Source organism: Borostomias antarcticus (genome assembly GCF_949987555.1).
Source record: "Borostomias antarcticus genome assembly, chromosome: 13".
Classification (NCBI taxonomy): domain Eukaryota; kingdom Metazoa; phylum Chordata; class Actinopteri; order Stomiiformes; family Stomiidae; genus Borostomias; species Borostomias antarcticus.
In genome coordinates, this window is record NC_140246.1 from 11644110 (window position 1) to 11664579 (window position 20470).

Sequence of the window (20470 nt, forward strand, 5' to 3'; positions counted from 1 at the left end):
GCTACTATTTGTCTTATTAACTTCTGTTTAAGTTCTTGTACAATTGCTCAAACACTTAACTCATTCTGGATACTTCATACAGTTTTGGTGGTGAAAGTGGAGTTTATATTGATCTATGTCTCCTCTCTCCATCTCTCTCTCAATCACTCAGGTTGGTAAAGAGGCATGAGAATCACCTTTCTGTGCTGGCGCTCAGTAACATGGAGGTCTCCACCACGCTCGCCAAATGCCTTTACGAACTGACACGCTCACTCCAGGCTTGAGGCTAAATGGACAACTACCCAACCCATCATCAGAAAAGAGGGGAAATGCTCACTGAGCAAAGTGGGTGTACAGGAGGGCAGCGGCTGTCCGCCAGAACTAAGCCCTCTCCCTTCCCCAACCCCACACCTCCTGTGCTCGAATCCCCCATCCCCTCTACACAACAAACTGCCATGGGGTCTTCCACCAGCCACCCAAGAGGGGGAGCTCTTTAGATTGCTGCCATGAGGGACTACTAACAAAACCACAAATACGAGCACATTTTTGTAATCCTGGGACTGTTTGCAAAAAAAATGTGAGTTAGCAAAAGGCTGAGGGTACAGGGGAGCAGGGGAGGGCGCTGGGTGAGAAAGGGGGAGGAAGGAGCATCAGCAGATGACTGGCGCTGTTGTTTTTCTTTAGAACTTGGTAGCTTGGTTTTTCTTACTTGAGTCAATATATTTTCACTTATTTATTATTGAAATGAATACCATTACGATTAATGAAAAGAATCTTGTAAATATTTGTGAATATATATAAAGATGATAAAATCCTCTTTCATGCCGATACAGCCACTGGAGAACTTGCTCTGTGGAGTAATAGAAGCATTACTTTGGTAGAATTGAATAGTATGTTTTTTGTTTGTTTGCTTTTTTTATGATCCCTGGTTACTTGTATCTAATGTGATTCTATACTCAGCAGTGGATGAATGTACTTAAAACCTGTAAATACTTCTGCAAAGGTACTGATGCTGTAAAGTGTAGAGAGGGGGAAAACAGTTTTTTTGTGGAACTGTGACTTTTTTTGTATTATAATACCTTGTAGAACTCATTTTGCTGGCTGAAAGAGTATGGAATAATATATCTTGTCATTTTGTAGAAGAAGAAATATTGAAGGTATTCTCTTCCCCCCTCACACCCCTAACATGTATCCACTGTAAACGTTTGTCATTGTACGAGCACAATGCACGTACCAAATTTTTTTGTATTTGTAAATTGGTTTAAATACATGGAGTTTTATACAGGTTTTCTCCTGTGTTGTTTGCTTTATGTGCAGGTATGATATTTTCTTCACTACGTTTTTCTATCTTAATATAGTGTGGAGTTTTATTGTACTATTTTTTCATTCTTAATACCATGCCACATTCCGGCTCACGTCCTCAGACTGTCCTCTCTACGATGTGTTGTGTAACATTTATGACTGCCTGTTGTGTTAGCATCCGAGCGGGGAAACCCACCCATCCTCATTTCTGCGGTGTCAGTAGGATGTGCGATATACATAGACCTAACAATCTGTTAGAGATTGGCTTTATTTACTTTGGTGACTGTTTATAGTTTTTAAATAAAAAAACGGAACAATTTCCTGTTTTGTGGATTGATTTTTCCCCTTTTGCTGTTTAATTTGTGTCCTATCAGCGATATACCAGGAAATCCTCATCGGCTGTTTTGAGTCCACTTTGCCATGCATGTCTGTGACCCATGGATGTGCTGTGACCCCACTCTTAAGACTATTTCAAATTTGATTCTATCCCCATCATCCAAACGAATGAATACCTGATATTTGAACAAACTATTGGGGAAAGTTTAATAGACCCTGGCCCCTATCTCATTTTTGTGTTGGAGGATAATAGTGGTTATGGGTGCAACATAAAAAATCCCAATTCCGCACAGTTAAAAATGAGATCTTGTTTCACCGGATGCAAATAAGCTTGAACCCGGAAGCAGCTAGCAACGACTGTGGCGACATCATGCGGCTCAAACCGAGTTCTAGCTAGTTTATGCTCATTCACAAGTCTCGTACAGACATGTGGCCGAGACGTTTTCAACCCCTCATCGAGTTTTGCGTGTAATGTAGGCTACCCGGCTCGGTTTGAATTCTCACTGCAGAGACAAAAAAGTACCAGCAAACCAAATTGGACGCTAAACTAGCAAGCTAACGTTAGCTATAGCTACGTTTTGGGTAAGTAAACAAGCAACTAGATTGGCCTAGCTACACTGTCAGCTTCAGCAAACCTGTTAACCAATGTTAGCAGTTTAAAATAAGCTAGCGTTAACAGCAAGATAGCGACACTCGATTAGCCTAGGATCGAACCCGGCCGTAGGCAGCAAGTAAGCCAAAAGCTAGTTAGCTAGACGAAATTGTAGTTAACGTTACGTTGCTTGGCCATCTTGATTAACAGGAGCTAGCTGGCTCGTTGTTTGAGAATTAGCGTTACTAGCTAGTGCTAGCGTTATGTTGTAACAAACGTGAGCCTAAAATAGTTAGTGCTAACGCTAGCTGTTACGTTAGCTAGTTGGTTCGCTCTAGCTAGCAAGCAATTCCGAGCTAGCTTTACTGTTTGAAGGTCAACTATATGGAGTTAATTAGCTAGCTAGGTAGCACTAGCTATATATTAGCTTGCTAGCTAATTTAACTAGCTAACCGGAGACAGCTAGACCAACGTTGTAATAATTAATGTGTAAATGAAGTGTAGTGTAGCTATTCAGCTAGCTAGCTCCACACGTAGCTAGTATAATGTAACTAACGTTAAGCGTAGCGTGTAGCTAGCTAGATTAATTTAGTCTACTCAGTGGACACTTCAGCTAGGTTGTATCAACCTAACAGGCAGTATTGGTTGTATAAGTTGGATCCAAATTGGGGCAAACTTGTCAGACCTTGGGGTGAACAATAGAACGTACATAGAGAAGCGTCTGCTAAATGACTGAATAATAATAACTAGAAAGTACATTTCCTTGAGAAAATGTGAAGTGGGCTAGCTGCCGCAGTTGGATGTAACATTTACTGCTAGTACTACTACGGACCGGGCAATCTCCATGCACCCACCTGTGAAGACCATGTGTGTCTAACCCACTCAGGGGCTGAGTTGTGGGGTCTGTGGCGTGCATAGTGGCGTGGGGCAAGACTTTGCCACCTCAGGTCAGAGCGTGTTGGGGACAGTGTACCCCTCTCTTGGCCACCCACCTACACCCACTGATGAAGACCATGGTTCTCTAGCCCACTCGACAGCTGAGTTGTGGTGTCTGTGGCGTGGATAGTGGCATGGTGGCGAGACCCCTTGGCCCTAGCCCTTGGCCCTAACCCTCGGAAATGCGCGTTCACATTAGGGCTAGGGGTGTCCCAATTCTCTTTGCGTCTAGGGTTAGGGCGAAGTGCGAGGGCTAGATAGCCCTTGAAACTGAGATTTTTGGGACCCACACTCAGAACGAGGGCTACCCAGAATGCTTTGCAAATCTCCTCTCAAAAATCTGTCGACAAGATGGCAGCGGCCACCGACCGAAAAAAGGAAATCCACAAATGTATTTTTTTCTTCGTTAACAGATTGCTCGTAAACATTGCGATAACCATCGCATTATTATTGTTTTATGTTGTTTCAATGTAGTGTGTATATATATATATATATATATTATTTATAACAAGCATGACACAAAAGATCGCTAGTCTCTGTTAACTAGCTAGCTTACCATGTAGTTTACATTACATTAGTCACAGCAGCTTTTTTACTAACGTTATAATATTTAGAACTATTATACGCAATGTATTTGAGATGGCTATGTGAACATCGGCTTGGGGAATGTACAGTCTTACTGATGACGTAGCGGTCTTGAAGGGGTGTCCCATTTCTTAGGGACGATTTCTAACCCGTAACTCTTGACACTCCGTTTCGAAGGGCTAGGGGAAGGGCTAGAAAAGAGAATTGGGATTCGGCCCGTGTGTCTCTAGCGCACTCAAGGGCTTAGTTGTGCAGTCCGTGGCGTGGATAGTGGTGTGGTGTTGAGACTCCGCCCCCTCGGGTCATATTATTGGGTCTGGGGTGGTGGACCCATGGATGTATTAATAGAACTGGATACAGCCACTCCATTCACTGGCCGCTATCAACAATGAAGCCCTATTGAACCGCGCCATCTTGGCAAATTTGTAGTCATTTGACTATTTCCGGTGACTTTTGTACTTGCGCAGTTGTGCTTTTCTGGCCTTCCGGTGACTTTTGTACTGCGCAGTTGAGCTTCTCTGGCCGACGCGCGTCCACGAAAAAGTTCACATTTATCTGAAATGTAGACGCACGTTCCCGGCTCTCTCGGCTCTCCCCGCTTTGATTTAGCAATGAAAACCGGCTTGCATATTAACCTGTTTTTGTCAAATATATCAATTGGAGAAATTATTTTTTGATCCTGGCATCTTAGTTTTAACAGGTTAAATATAATTGAACATGTTTTGTTTGCTAGTAGATGGTATTCATTCCGTTCGCGATAACGTTATTGCAGCCAGGCTAAATTCCTCCAGGGAGCCAGTGACAGGCGAGTTGAAGACGTTCACTCCCCGCCAGCAGGAGCTTTGGCCGCCGCTACCGCATCTCGGATAACCCGCTGAGTTCGTGGCTGCTATTTCACACTCGCCCTTGATCAATCCCAATACCGATCCATGGTAACAATGAATCAATCGTTCAGATCAGATCGGCAGTGCTGCATGCATGTTACAACATCATTGTTACCTTTATTAACATAACCATAGCCTACATTTATCTCTCTAACGTTAGGCTATCCATCTTACACCAGTCGGCCATTCGATAGCTGGAAGTGGTGAACGCCAACGTTGACTGAAAACACCCAAACTCAGTGTATCGTTTCATCTTCATGCTACACATCAACTCCTTTACATTGTATGTGAATAAATTCCTGTTATTCTAAAAATATCCCATTTCTGTCCATTCTTGGAAAAGGCTAATAATTGCTGTCAAAAGATCACTCCAGTTTATCACCGTATCCCACTACCATTTCAGCTATGCACAGGAGGTTGTCTTGTGGTCATTTTCATTAAAAAATGATTAGCCTGATCAGTTTGTTGTATGTATTAAGCCCTTTTTGAGCGGTATGCTTGTATTAATAGCTTATAGCTTGCCATACTCACCAACCTTGGGACCTCAGAAATAGGGAGCATTTCCAAACCTTTTCGTGGACGCGCGTCGGCCAGAGAAGCTCAACTGCGCAGTACAAAAGTCACCGGAAATAGCCAAGTGACTACAAATCTAGCCAAGATGGCGCGGTTCAATAGGCCTTCACTTTAGATTTCGAATCCTGGGGGCTTGGGTGGACCCCTCTCCAGGCTACCCACCTGCCCCTATCGGTGAAGACAGCTGGTTATGTCTCAATTCAGGGGCAGCTGCCTATTCAGGCAATGTCCGTTTAGACAATGCCTACATAGGCAGCACAAGCTGTCTTATGGCACGTTCCAGGCAACCCGTAACCCATGTTTTTCCAACCTTCTACACGTGAAAATGCACTGGAATGGCAGTCAAACCTGTAACTTCCCACCCGTGAACTCATACCAGATTGATATACTCCCAGTTGCGCTCTCTGACGTCACACAGCCCTCTAAACAAGATGGCAGCCCACATGGGTACGGCGACAAAGATAACTTTAGGGCAACGTAAAGTAAATTTGTACATTGTAATCAAAATAGTAAACGATTATGCACTACAATCTGCTATGTGTATGTAATGATGCCCAAATATGTTGACGACAAGAGATAGCTAGTGCTAGGTAAACCTGAACTTGACTATGCAAATGGCGAAAAGTCAATGATGTCAATTATGTAACGTACAATTTCTTAGCATAACGAAATTAGGCATACAATGCTTAGCTTCCCAGCTATGACAGTGTGCCAAATCTCAAGCTTTTGCCATATTGGCTTGTTTACATTTATCCAGAATTCCACGCACTCAGTTTGCCTGGAACGCTATGAAGTCGTGAGTCATGACTTGAAGTCGTAGGGAGTAGTAGGGAGCGTATCTGGCACAGCACTAGGTAGGCAGCATGACGTCATCCTGCATTTTAATGGCACACCGCGCACAAGACTGTTCACAAAAATCTGAGAATTTTGAGGACATGGTGCACGGTGACTGGTGTTGCTGTCCAGTGCTGATTTTGTAGCGTTAAGTTATTATTTAAATAGTAATAATAATAATGATCAACAATAGCTTGCTAATCACTATTTAATCATTAGGCCTACCTCAATTTGCGCATGGCAAATGTTGTTTTATAGCCTATGTAGTATTGATCATGCACCAGGAACAGAACAGTGTTGGCTATAACAGTTTCTTCAAGTTTGGTCCATGTTGCTAGGTTTGATTACTGCTTAATAGTCAGTCACATAGCCAGACCTATCTCCACACTTCAATTTAGTGCTGCAGCTTTACAAATCAACCTATTTTAATCATTAGCCTACTAAGGCAAACCTCCAGTCAAATATTCATGCTGGAAATCTCAATTCAAAGAATAATGCACTTAGACAGATTAGAAGTAACTCATGTTTAATCACAGCTGCGGTTACATGGGCAATATTTCTTCAATCTGATTAAAATAATTCTGATTAGAGCTTCCAACTTAACTGTTGCATATAGACACTAAATAAAGTGATGCATTCAAATGTGTGTTTATGCCCCCATCAGAATATAACTTTTTTGACATGCACTTATTGGGCAAACCGCAGAAAGAATAAATCTGTAGGCTATTCCAACCAGAGAAAGAATTATATGTACTGTAGGCTATTCCAGCCAGAGATAAATGATCAGAATGCGTGTTTACATGGTTAATAGGCTGCGCTGATATTTTCCTATTGAATGGATTATCAATGCAAGTCAGTGGAGTGGGCGGGTTTTAGGTCTGGAGCCAGGCATGATCATACGCCCAATAGTTTTTAATCCACCTCCACCTCTACGCAGGTCAAAGTCCATTGTAACCAATTGAACAGGTTTCATTATTCAACCTATAACCATGAAATCATATTTTAAAATCAGCTACTACTTCAGCTACTTCTACTACTTCTACTACTTCAGCTACTTCAGCTACTACTTTGCAAATCACCAAGGGCAGTTCTCACTGAGGGGGTAGAACTCCCTACCTGTGTCCCTCCTCGTAGCCTACATGTGCGCAGGGATCAGAACTGCCCCAGGGGATCCATTGCATTGGAATTCACTTTATTATAATATTATCAAACAAATTATTATGTAATACATATGAATCTGCTTGGTTTTTGCTTTTACCGTTGCTTGGTGCCAACTCTGAAATCACCGCTTGCTCAAGAAGACGAAAATATAGCTGCTCTTAGGCTTTACTCAAGTTGTACAGTAGCCTACCCATCTTCTTACTTACGCTTAAAAGAGACATTTATCAAATATTCAAATTCATTACAGCTGTTTTATATGTCTGACATCTGGTTCCTCTCATCCCTCGCCGTCTCTCTCTCTAGCAGCTTCTAATAGCCCCAGCCTGCAACCGACTCCTTTGTCCCTGCAAATAAAAACAATATTAACCGTTTTACAATTTACATCAATAACCGGGTAGTCATTTTGTAAATAAGTTGAAAGGCCTAAAGTTAATATGATTTGGTAACGTTGGCTTTTTCAGCAATTGTAGCTAGCTGGTTCTCCTGCTGTGCTGGGCCTGGGACTAGGCCGCAGCGGAACCTGGGACTGGAGTTTGAAAGCAAGTTAGAGGGTTAGCTAGCTAGCTGGGTTAATGTTAGGTCAAAGTCAGCCAGCCAACCAGAGCTAGCTACAAGATTAGTTTTTTTCTCAAACTGAATAAATAGCATACAGTATGAGCACAAAACTGCCATTGTAGTTCAATCTTGTAACTAAGATAACTGCAGATTTTTTTTTTTTTCCATTGATGGATTTAGCTAACATTTACATTTAAAGACTAATCCTTCGCTTTGCTCCTCCGTCTTTTAAAACATATTTTCAATTTTGCTTGTTGCATGGAATTGTGGGACTGCCTTACTCAGTAAAGATACATGCGATGTTGCCTTCAAAAATGGGCAGAATAAGGTGCCTTACGAGGCAGCATAAAATGCAGCCTTTGAATTGGGACACGACTTATAAGGGAGGAAGACCAAATAAGGACAAAATATGCTGCCTCACTAGGCAGTTGCTGCTGAATTGAGACAAAGCCAATGTTTCTCTAGCCCTCTCGGGGATTGAGTTGTGTGGTCCGTGGCGTGGTGGCGAGACTTTGCCCCCATGGGTCAGAGCTGGTAGGGGATGGTGTACCCCATTCCTGGTCACTCACCTTCCCCCACCAGTAAATACTGTGTGTCTCCATTCCACTCGGGCTGAGTTGTTGCGTCTGTGCGTGGATAGTGGCATGGGGGCAATGCTCCCCCAGCTCGGGTCAGAGCTGGTCAGGGGCAGTTCAGTGACCCACGGGAAAGACTGCGTCTCTAACCCACTTGGGGGCCGAGCAGTAATTGTGGAGGTGTTGGTTAGGGATGGGCATTTTCAGTTATTGTAATACTCGAGTACTCTATATTCATAATGAACGAGTACTCGCTGTTCTGTAGCCTACCGTAAAAATAAATCAGGGATGTCCGTGGCCATCGATGTAGGCCTACAGTAGGCGATGTGCCCGATTAAGTAAACGTGCATGACTCTTTAGAAATGATCCTGACGTATTTCGTTATAGCGAATTTGCATATGAATAAACAACCAACAATTTAAGCCATTCAATCCAATTGCATTTATTAAAGAACAAACGTCACAGCGGACATACTGTGTTCTTTAACTTATCTTTTCCGTTCGTTTGGCGTTGCATCGTCGTGAGCTAGCCGGGCTAGCAAATGATGTGATTTGAGGTTGTTGTCCAGTCGTCTAATTCATTGTTTCGTTGTGCTTTAACCGCATGTGGTTGAGCATTGAGCTGGTTTGCTTATGATAAGCAAGTTTCACATTGCAGATTTTTCACTGCACAGTTTTTCCCTTCTTTATTAAAGTATTTCCAGACTGTACTTTTACGAGCAGCAGACATGTTGCGACTGATGTGGGTAGCCTCACACAGGTAGCCAAAAGCACAGTGCGCAGGTGCATGAATAACTAACTTTTTTTTTTTCATAGTGAAACAATTACTCGCCATGGTTACTCGAGTACTGACATCAACGAGTACTCGAGTACTCGAGTACTCGTGCCCATCCCTAGTGTTGGTATAGAACTTGAGGTGAGTGCTACTACTGTTGACATAAAAAGGGTGCCTGTTGGGAGGATTACATTAACGGATCATCCGCTGTGAGTGCGGTGTCATCGTCTCTGGCTCTGGCATGCCTGGTACCAGGACCCACCAGACAGTAGTATACGGGTTAACAGTAGTGTTATGGTGAACAGTAGTGTAAGGTTAACAGTTACATTACTGTTAGAGTTCGGGTTAACAATAGTGCTCAGTTACATTGAATCTGTATCACTTAATCTGAAGGTAGGAATATAATGCTAGTAGTCATAAAAGGTTGTCTGTACCTTTAAGAGAGGCTCCTCATGCACCCAAATTCAAATCCCAACTGCCACCCAGTTCTATCTTAAAAGGTATAAATGTCACAGCTTAGATATTTAGATCGTAGGAATCCAGGGAACCAGCTGAAAACTTTGTATATAATGTGTATGAGCTGTCTAAATTGTAGGAGTGCAAGCAGTTTACAAAATGTGATATTTCAAATCACCAACTGCCACCACTCTAAAAACATCAAGTTACTGAACATTTCACTAGCAACTTGTCAATGGTACAATAACTACTAATAAAACTTAAATTACTCAAAAAATATATAAAAAAAAAATATATGAATGGAACCCAGAAACAGTTGAATGTCAACATCATGAATGTCTAAAAATTTGAAGTTTCGAGCACAAAGTATGAAGAAGTAGTTAAGGGTCAACAATTTGTGGAGAACTATAATGATTAGAAAATTGCATTTCCACTGAGCAGCTGAAAGAAATCGCAATAGCACTGCTGAAGATGCATGACTGTGAAAAATCTGAAACGTCAAATGCATAGCACTGCATAGCTGAAAAACCTGGATGTTAAAAAACCTGGAAGATGAAATGTGAAATTGGCAGCATTGGAAGCTGAACTGCATTACTTAAAGAAGCTAACCTGGAAGCTAAGAAGTTGACCATCTCTCCCTCTCACCTGGCAAGATGGCCACGCCTATGCTGGCAGCTTTGTCCTGTCTTTATTTACGTTGTTATGTCTGTGTAGAGTAAAATCAGCTGTGGTGTATGATCGCCAAACACTGCTGGACATCGCTGCTTCGGTGCTGTGCTCACTGTCCCGTTGATCTGAACAGTGGAGCTCCCACCAGGCTCTGTGTCTCCAGCTACCTGGAACCATCTGGTCTCCAGCCTGCTGCTGCCCCTGGACTAAGCGGGCAAGGAGAAGGGGTAGAAGAGCAGGAGCCGCAGTAAAGCTGCATGAGCTAACCCGAGGCCGCTCGCTTCCCATACTGCACACCATCTCCAGTGTCTGCAATTTGGATTTTGACCATCGACATTGCCGCACACCAGAGTGGCTTGGGTGCCTGGATGTTTGCAGTCGCTGCCTCGAGCCTCCACATTAGTCAGAGCCGGACCTGACTCCATCTGCTTTGGATTACTGAACGCCAGATCCATTGCCAACAAGTTGTTCAGACTGAATGATTTCTTTGTAACTAAAGGCCTGGATTTCTTGCTGATTTCTGAGACCTGGCAGAAAGCCGAGGAATATGCCTCATTAAATGAACTCTGCCTCCAAAACTACAGGTCGAGGAAGGGGACTAGCTACGATCTACAGAGACTGCTTCTCCACTCGTACGGTGAACTCTGGAAAATTCCTCTCTTTTGAGGTGCAAATTACTAAAGTCGGACGCTCTATATCCGTTTTATTGTATTTTAATTTATTGCCTCCTGGCAGAACTGGCTCCTTCCTGTTGGACCTTGGTGACTTTTTAGCTTGCACCATCCGATTTAATAGAATCCTTATGATCGGAGACTTCAACATACATGTGAACAATAGCTCGGACAACTTTGCTGTGAACTTTCTGAATGTTACGGAATCGTTTCATTACACCCAACGTGTCAGGTTCCATGCACAACAAAGGTAATACCTTGGACGTTGTGTTCACATTTGGATAAATTGTAAATAGTGTTGTCACTGATATGTTGTTGGTAACCGATCACAAATGTATACTTTTTAACTTGTCTTCCTTGACAATGACTGGTGAAGGGAGTAAAAAGCTCCCGCACTAAATAGCCTCACTGTGGAGAAATTCTCCGCTAGCTTTGACCGTAATGTAATGGAGTCCACTAATAATGACGTAGATTGTTTGGTCCATGCTTTCAACACCCAGTGCTCTGCCATTTTAGATTACGTAGTTCCATTGGTGACTCGTTCTGTCTGCTCTGTAAACTCTACTCCCTGGATGAACGATGGCCGCATCCTTAGATAGAAATGTCGCAAAGTAGAGCAGCGGTAGAAATCCACTAACCTAGAAGTCCATCTCCTCTATCTTAAAGAACTTTTATCTGAATTCAATGATTTGATCAAGAATGCTAGGACTGCTTACTTTGCAAATCTCATTACCACAAGCAAATTAAATTCCAGTGCTGTTCAACACTATAAATATGATTGTCAGCCCTCCTGTCCCCTTTGTACCTGTTTTTTTCCAATGAGGACTGTAATCATTTTCTTTTGTTTTTTGTAAACGAAGTAGCTGAAGTGAGGGTGAGCATTACCCCCTCTTCCCTCCCTATATGTCCAGCCAGGCAGTCTACTTGGAGCTGTTTCTCCAGGATTTCCCTGACTGACCTAACTGACGTAATGAGCTCTATGAATTCTTCCTCAAACCCCCTAGATATTCTACCAACCCCCTTGCTAAAGGAAGTTATTAGCTCTGTTGGCCCCTGCTTGGTCTATTTTAAATAGTTCACTTGAATCAGACTCAGTCCCTTATTTTAAGCAGGCGGTCATCCAGCCCCTCCTTAAAAAACCTGGACTCCTGCCTACCGAAAAACTACCGGCCCATCTCCAAGCTGTCGTTTGTCCCGAAGGTTTTAGAAAAAGTAGTTGCTAACTAGCTCAGCACTGCAGCACTGCAGTACCTTCAGCTGTCATTAGGGGCAGATGTTCTGGGGTGTTGACCTCAGGTGATGACCTCAGTTTTCTTGGTGTTCAGCTCAAGACCCACCTTGGCACATTCCTTTTCCACTCTGGTCTGGAGCTCTTGTGCTTGCCTCACGTGGTTGGATATCAGGCTGATGTCGTTGGCGTAGTCCAGGTCTGTTAGGATCACTGAGAGAGACCTTCTCAACCTCCTAGGTGTCGCCGAGATCCTTATGTTCCCTGGATTGCTAGCCACAGTGCGTAATCCAGGACTATTATAAAGAGGAAGGGGGCGAGGGTGTCCCCTTGTAACACTCCTGCCATTATGTCGAAATCCTCGTTGCCATCCGGTGTCACAACCCTTGCCCTTGTGTTCGAATACATGGCCCGAAGTAAATTGGGGGAACACCATAGACCTTAAGGATTTTCATCACAATGCCTCTGTGTATTGAGTCAAATGCCTTTTTGAAATCAATAAAACACAGCACCGCTGTCATGCTCTTCTACTTCACCTCCTTGATGATCCTCCTTAGGGCCAAGATCTGAGATACTGTTGACTTCCCCTCTCGAAAGCCATTGTTTTTTTCTCAAGTGTGGGTCGATGGCGCTCCGCAGCCTGTTGAGTATCATGCAATTGTACAACTTAATGATACAGGTCAAACTGATGCCACGGTAGTTGTCTGGCTTTGAGAGATCCCCAGATTTAGGCACTGGGATGATGCTGGAGAGAGACCATACATCAGGCTTGTTAGTTTTCATTAGGACAAGGTTGCAGATGTCCAAGATTGTCATCAACGTCACAGTTCTTAATGACCTCTGGCGAGCTCCGCAGGTGTAAAGGGGCCATCGTTCATATTGAGATTTATATCCATTTATAGACTAGTAATAGTATTTTAAAGTCTATTCTAGAGTTGACAGGTAACCAGTGTAGTGATTTTAAGGCTGGTGTGATGTCTGCCCTTCGTCTAGTCTTAGTGAGGACTCGTGCTGCAGCATTCTGTATCATTTGTAGCTTAGAGATTGCTTTCTTTGGTAAGCCTGATAGTAGAGCATTGCAGTAGTCCAGCCTGCTTGTGATGAAAGCATGCATTAATCTTTCGGTGTCAGCCTGAGAGAGAAAGGGTTGCACCTTGGCAATGTTCCTTAGGTGGTAAAAAGATGTCTTTGTAATATTCTTGATGTGGTTTTCGAAATTAAGATCCGAGTCAAGTATGACACCTAGGTTTTTAGCCTGGCATTTGGTGTCAATTTCCAGAGTTAAGTGTGCAGATAGTTTCTCTCTTTCAGCTTTTTCTCCAATGATCAGTACTTCTGTTTTGTCCTGGTTTAGTTGGAGGAAATTGTGACATCCATACATTTATATCCGTAATACACAAGGCAGTCAACCAAGCTGTAGTTACTGGGTGTTACAGAAATATAGAATTGGGTATCATCTGCTTAGCTATGGTAGCTAATGTTGTGCCTCCGTGCTCCCAAGGGGCAGCATGTACAGGCTGAAGAGTAGAGGTCCTAGGATCGATCCTTGGGGCACCCCACAGGTCATAGGGATCTTTCCTGAGCTATGTTCACCAAGGGCAACGAAGAAATCACGACCGGTTGGATGGGTCCTAAGCCAATTAAGGACTGGACCGGAGAGGCCAACCCACTTCTCCAGTCTTTCGATGAGGATTGCATGATCTATAGTATCAAAGGCTGCACTCGGGTCCAGGAGGACGAGAACAGAGAGCTCTTTGGAGTCAGCATTAATTCTGAGGTCATTTACAACTTTGACTAATGCCGTCTCTGTGCTATGATGGGCACGAAAGCCGGACTGGAAAAGGTCAAGGGTACAACTTGTAGCTAGGAAATCATTAATCTGTTTGAAAACAATCTTTTCCAGAATTTTACTCAAAAAGGGAAGGTTGGAGATTGGTCTAAAATTGCTAAGAACTGAAGTTGTTTTTCTTCAGCACGGGCCTCACCAAAGCAGTTTTAAGTATTGGTGGGAAGACACCTGTAGATAGGGAGTCATTAACAATTGATAAAATGTCATAGGATACAGTCAAAAATAGTTTAGAAAAAATCGGTGGGGATGGAATCCAGCAGGCATGTGGAGGATTTGAGTTTGGATACTACTTTTCTCAACATTTCTGTGTCCATCAGTGTAAACAAGCTCATATGTCCATTTCATGGAGGAAGAGGATCTGTGAACGGGATGCATGGCCTTTCCTGGGTGATATTTATTCTAATATTCATAATCTTATTTTATAGATTTTACCCATTATAAATAGTAAAAAAAGCTTGAGGCAGAGACTAAACAAATGTGCGGTCAACTAGGTGCATATCCTTTCGAGGGCTTCAAGAGACACATTTGAACTACAATAAGTACAGAACATGCAACACTAACGGGGGACATACATAAATAAATGTTAAAAATCGATGGACGTCGATCTCTAGGGAATAAAATGAGAATCGATTAAAAATCGGAAAATCACCAATAATTTTTTAAACCCAGGCCTACTAGACTTCCGGTGTAGTTCGTTTTGCTTGTGATGCAGTGTTGGGTGACTGAATGAAAACTACAAAAAGTGATCAAAGCAATGTTTAACTCGATGCTGGGGAGAAATGTTCAAATATCGATTTGATTTGAAATAAAATATAACTGCATCATGGTTTTCACTCCCGTCCACTCCTGTTGACTTTTACTCTCGTTCCTGCCCAATCACCTGATTCAAAGTGAAATTGACTCCCATCCCGTGGGAATCCCACAGGACCCATGGGACCCGCGGGAATCCCGAAAAAATTTCATCCTCTAATGCCGCTCCTCACGAGGAACAAATTTGCCTCAATAAGCCATAACTTCTGGTTACTTAAATTTTTCGCCATTTAGAATTTTTTGAAAAATGCTTAAAACCTATCTATAGGCAGTAGACACAATCTAGGGATCAATATCTGAAGTTCCATCTTGGCAAAAGTTTAAAAAGTAAAAAAGCTGAGCCGCTATGTGTCAATGAAGATTGCGAAGGGCATGGCTTTTCACAAAGTTCTATAACTTCTGAATGGTGCAACGAACACTACAAAACACCACACCACAAAATCACCACACACACATTGAGGCTAAACTTCCATTATTTGCCCGATCAAACAAAATGGGCTCATTTGCCGTTTAGAACTAACCGCCATGACAATTTTGTACAGAGGTACAAGGGCATGCCTAATGGTCACTTGAGAATTATGAAACTGATTGGCCTCAGGGTGCTATAACAAGCTAAAATGCTTAAAAGTGACTAAAATGCAATCAACTGCCTGTGGTCAAAGGGGCTTCATATTTCTTCTATGAGTAGATCATGGCATGCTCAGTGTACTCAGTTAACCGTGTCTTAAACTGTTTTCCCAGCAGACATCAGTGCAGAGCGGAAGATGACTGGAGGTTCAGAAAATGGTGAGTACTTCTCCACCCAATTAATTTCCAAACTGACGAGTCTTTGCAGAAAAATAGTCCAGTTATCAGGGGCAAGAGCCTGCCTTAAGATGTAGGCCAGTGTTTCTCCTAGGGTTTTTTTCAGGGGGGGTGGTAAGCCCCCCGAAACTACTAACTAGTAGTTAGTTAGGCACCCTATTATTATTGGTAGTTGAATTATTTATCTGCCACAGACGTTTATGGCAGCCATAAACACTAATGTTGTCACGGGGCGGGCATGTCACAGATCTCAGACAGTTCTAGACAGTTCTCTACACTGAGCTGAAATGAAACGAGTACAGACAACTTGGATAAATAAATATTAATATTAACAATTTACAAAAAATAAAACATATTACTAGAAAAAATAACATTTCCTGCAGAAAATGTGTGAATGCTGAAGAGCTGAAAAGAAATCACAAAAGCATTGCTGAAAATGCACAGTGGACGGGCATCTATTAACGCCATCTCTGAGCCAACAGCGTCACAATTTTTTACTAAACACGTAAAGGTAATAAAAGCAGACAATGTTTGTTGATAACAATGTAGCTTAATTTGCAGCTCAAAATGTCCTCTAAACAATTCCAGTTTTCAAATCTAATGGCGTTTTGTCAGTTTTAAACTGGGTTGCTAATTTTGACGAACGTATCTATTAATGCCCACGAATGTACCGTAACGGTTACATTCATAGACATTAATAAATTTAATGCTCACACAATGATGCAGCATCGCTAAGCAAGTTTCAGGGTGAGAATAAATAGTGATGATTTGAGGTCGTTTTTATACAACTAAATATGCACATAAAAAGCAGAAAATATGGACGTAGACTATGATATGTAATTGCTGGAGAGTCGGTTACTTTTCCATTGCAGTTTAAAATGTGGCTAGTACAAGACAGAAATTATTCTTATGGCAGTGCTTGTAGCGTTAATAGATACACTAGCCTAAATGGGAAAAATGTGGATTAACCCATTTAGTCCACAACACACAGGCTAGCTAATGTTAGCCTACACTGTATGCCTACATAGTTACTAACATCAGAAGACATGAACTAAACTGTGGTTACATTACTTATGTAGCTAGCTACAGCAACAGAAAATATTTTCATTTAATCTGACTCCCAGTAAGAAAATGTTCGCTAGCCGTGATGCTAATTTTCGCTATGTTTAACTCCATTGATGGGACACCTCTCCAAGGCAATGGTAGGGGAAACGCTGTAGGCTATATGATACCTAATGTTTTCCAGACTAATGTTTTCCACTGGTGGCACACCACATTTGGTCCAGGGCTTTGCGACCATTTCTCTGTTCAGTGCAACTGAAATTGTTCATTGGGGGCACCAGTTCGAGTTATGAGTTTAGTTGGTCAGATTCACATTCTTTTCTTTATTTTTTCTCATCTAAATCCTTGAAAACCTTTTATTTTGCCTGTTTCACCCAACAAAAGTAGGCATTACATTAGTCATTTAGCAGACACTTTCATTCAAAGCGACTAACAATAATTGCATTTAACGTAGGAAAAGCCAATGTACTACTACTTGCCAGAACTCACAAGTGCATCTTCTTTCTACAACAAGTGACTAAGAGCATCTTAGTGCAATCTAGTGCTGAAGGCAAAGTGCAAGAATAGCAATCTAAAATACAATAGGTGCTTAAGAGGGAGGATCATTGTAGTACTTCTTGGAATAGATGAGTTTTGAGCCTGCGACAAAAGATGGGCAGCGACTGCTGTCCTGACATCAGTGGGCCTATTGTGTGGTGCTGCAGACCCCACTGCAATATTTTGGTGCCCCCAAATCATGCGCTGGTGCCGCTAGCTGAAAAGTTCGGAGCCCTGATTTGATCGCCAGTATGTAATATAAATAAAATGTAATGTTCTACCTTGAAAGAAGTGAACACAGAACGTCTCAATGTAGCTATTCAAAAGCTCATGTTCCCAGCCCAGTCGGTGACTAAACTAAGATATGATTGGCTAGTTCATTATATGATAGATAGAATATAGCAGGAATACTACAGCCAAGGCAGCATTATTTTTACCTCCCCAGCGACAGCACAGGCGAGAGGTAATGTTTTCGGTGGCATGTGTGGGTTTGTTCATTTGTATGTCTATTAGCAGGCTTACGCAATAACTACTAGACCGATTTTCAGGAAACGCTGTTGTGGTTAACATCCTGTCTCTCTGGGTGACTTCCTTAGGTGGTTGGGCTCCAGCGGAAGAGGCTGACCGGTGTCCTATCTGCCTAGGAGTGCTGGGACGAGGTGACGCAGCCATGCCCGACAGCTGCTGCCACGTCTTCTGTCTTGGCTGCCTTCTCACATGGGCAGAGGTAGGAAAAGATGATTGCTTCATTTAGGAATAGATTTGTGTTTTTGATCTCAAATGACCTAGTTAAGATTAAGTTGAAAATAGTTGATTCTAATATTTGCCTGATACCTATAGCCTACCCTTTTCTCTAAATCTGGGGAACAAAACTGTTTATTTTGCCTGTATCAGACCACTCAACAGTAGCTGGATCTCGTAGAACGACAACGCGATCGTAAACCGAAGGGATTAAAATGTTGGTGTTTAGACCATCTCTTGTTGGCTGATGCAAGCTTCTGCAAGTACGTTTCTGAATCACTTACACTTTTCTGTGAGACCAACCAAAACGAAGAGACCTCAGCACCTCTATTGTGGGAAACCCTTAAAGCTTTTATTAGGGCTAAGGTTCTCACATATACGTCTCATGCTAACAGACTTCGTAGAGCATGCCAAAGGGAGCTTGAGGAGTCAATCTCCAACCTAGACAACCGATTCTCAACTAACCAATCATCCAATTTATTTAAACAAATTATGGGACTCCAGGAACTTGCATTAATGTTCCTCCAGCCACCTAAAAAGTCCCAATCAAAATGACAGAAAAAGCAACAAATTATTTAGACATGTTTAAAGACTAGCTTACCTTTAAAAAAAATCTACAGCTGCTGTTATAATGGTAACCTACAATACATCTGATTAAAATATGTCTATATACCATATGATTTATTAAGTGCCTGTGTGGGTTTACTGTTTTATCCCGTCCAGTTACATGTCATTAATTACATTTTAAGCTCTAGGACTTTACCAGCCTTACGAGATAAGTTAGGCCATCTTTATAGGCATACTCTTCAGGTAATTGTTTTTTTTGGGCAGAGGCAGCGATTGTGGTAGGAGAGGACAGGACTGTGGCACATGCACAGAGTGGAGGCACAGGTTAGAGAGAAGAGGAGAGAGAGGTTGTTGAGAGGAGCAGGAAGGGGACAGGAGAGGGGAACAAGGGAGGAAGAAGGGCGGTCTACGATCCCCCGCTTTGATTTTGAAATCAGACTCATTTTTTCACACACCACCACACCAAGAGATCAGTTCCACAGGAAACACTGCTCCCAACTAGACACGTCAGTCTCCTGATGATGAAGCTCAATTACTTACATTTTTTTGCTAGCTATGCCCAAGATTTTGCCTAGTGACCAACCAATGCTTAACACCCCCTTGAAACTCTCTGAGATCAAAGAGGCGATACAGTCAATGCATAGTGACAATTCCCCTGGTCCTAACGGATACCCAGTGGAATTTTATTTAAATTCTCATCCCCATTACTACTGGAAATGTTCAATTTGTCACACCAACAATGTTCCCTTCCGCCCACCTTTATGCAGGCCTGTATTTCTTGGATTTAAGAAGGGCAAAGACCCATTCAGCTGTGCCTCATTTAGCCTGTTCTCACTCTTATCTGTAGACGTGAAAATACTTGCAAAGATTTTTGCTCAACAACTGGAATCGGTTATGCCCTCCGTTGTATCGGAGGATCAGGCGGGATTCATAAAAGGGAGGGACTCTTTCACAAATGTCAGACTTGTCAGCTTCCGTGTTTAGTGATCACGTTGATTTTCAAAATTGATTTTCTAAAACTGAATGAATCCCACACACAACTGCTTTCCGAGTTCAATATTGTTGTAACTAAGACATCTGATGGAATTTTTTTTCCCCTTAGACATAAGGTTTATAAGTCTGTGATAACAACCAAAACACTCCTGTGTTTACTGCTGAGCATTTTCCCTTTGACAGAAATCCGAGAATGAGTTATTTTCTCTCGCAACTGCCTTGACATAGCAGGCTATAAAGCAGGTGAGTCCCTTGTCTCCTCTGCGCACAGGGGGAGAGTTCTTCTATCCCGCGATCTACATGGGGAGTTCTAGGGAATGGAGAGTTCTAGGGGATTTTCCCCTGGGGAAAATGTACAGGGAGCTTTCTGGTGGGAATGCACCTATTGTAACTTTGTGGCATTATGTTCAAGAACTGTTTTATAGATGATGGATAAAGCTTCAAAAGCATATGAGAATGACTAACTTACTTGTATGGACCATGTTAAGACCCAAAAAATAATTTCCAAAAAAGATTAAGGTTTTGCATCTTCCTCGTGTGTGTGTGCGTGTGCGTGCGCGTGCGTGTGCGTGTGCGCATGTGTTCTGAAGTCACAGACATTTCCATCTTGTCCAGTGGACAGACGGCCATTCCACGTCATCTACAAATGGGATGCCACTTTGGGCTGTGTACTGGTCAGTGAAAGTTTCTTTACTTGGATGATCTGTCATGTCTGTTTCACAAATGAATAAATCATAGAACTATTGCAACGCTGTTTGACATGATTTTTTACTCAACCCCCTTGTTTTGAATGCTAACTGTAGGTCCCTGTGAAGAAGGAAACATGTACATCACAGCCTGAGAGGTGTTGTACAGACAAGGAACCTTCTGACTGTTTGTTGAAGTGAGTGCATAATGGACTCTCACTTTACCAGAAACAATTTCCCCTGGGGCATTTGAAGTATTACAATGCATTATTCCCTTTTAAGTGGTGCAGCTGCTTCTATATGTGTCCACG

At 42.4% G+C, this 20470-nt stretch overlaps 2 protein-coding genes across 4 annotated transcripts in view; both read left to right on the plus strand.

Annotated features, from left to right (window-relative positions):
• arid2 (AT-rich interactive domain 2) overlaps positions 1-1537 on the plus strand; it is a 46996-nt gene extending 45459 nt beyond the window's left edge. Inside the window, exon 21 of the mRNA XM_084448122.1 lies at positions 152-1537. Within this exon, the coding sequence (XP_084304248.1) occupies positions 152-263 (112 nt within the window). The 3' untranslated portion in view covers positions 264-1537. The remainder of the gene's footprint in view (positions 1-151) is intronic.
• A 482-nt stretch (positions 1538-2019) lies between these two features.
• Positions 2020-20470, plus strand: part of scaf11 (SR-related CTD-associated factor 11) — a 42490-nt gene continuing 24039 nt past the window's right edge. For 2 of the 3 annotated variants that reach the window (XM_084447563.1, XM_084447565.1), the window contains exons 1-5: positions 2020-2199; positions 15514-15555; positions 17769-17899; positions 20064-20147; positions 20277-20356. In XM_084447563.1, coding sequence (XP_084303689.1) covers positions 15534-15555; positions 17769-17899; positions 20064-20147; positions 20277-20356 — 317 coding nt within the window. In that variant the 5' untranslated portion in view covers positions 2020-2199; positions 15514-15533. Of the gene's footprint in view, positions 2200-15510; positions 15556-17768; positions 17900-20063; positions 20148-20276; positions 20357-20470 lie in introns of all 3 variants that reach the window. The other variant, XM_084447564.1, reaches the window with a different exon arrangement.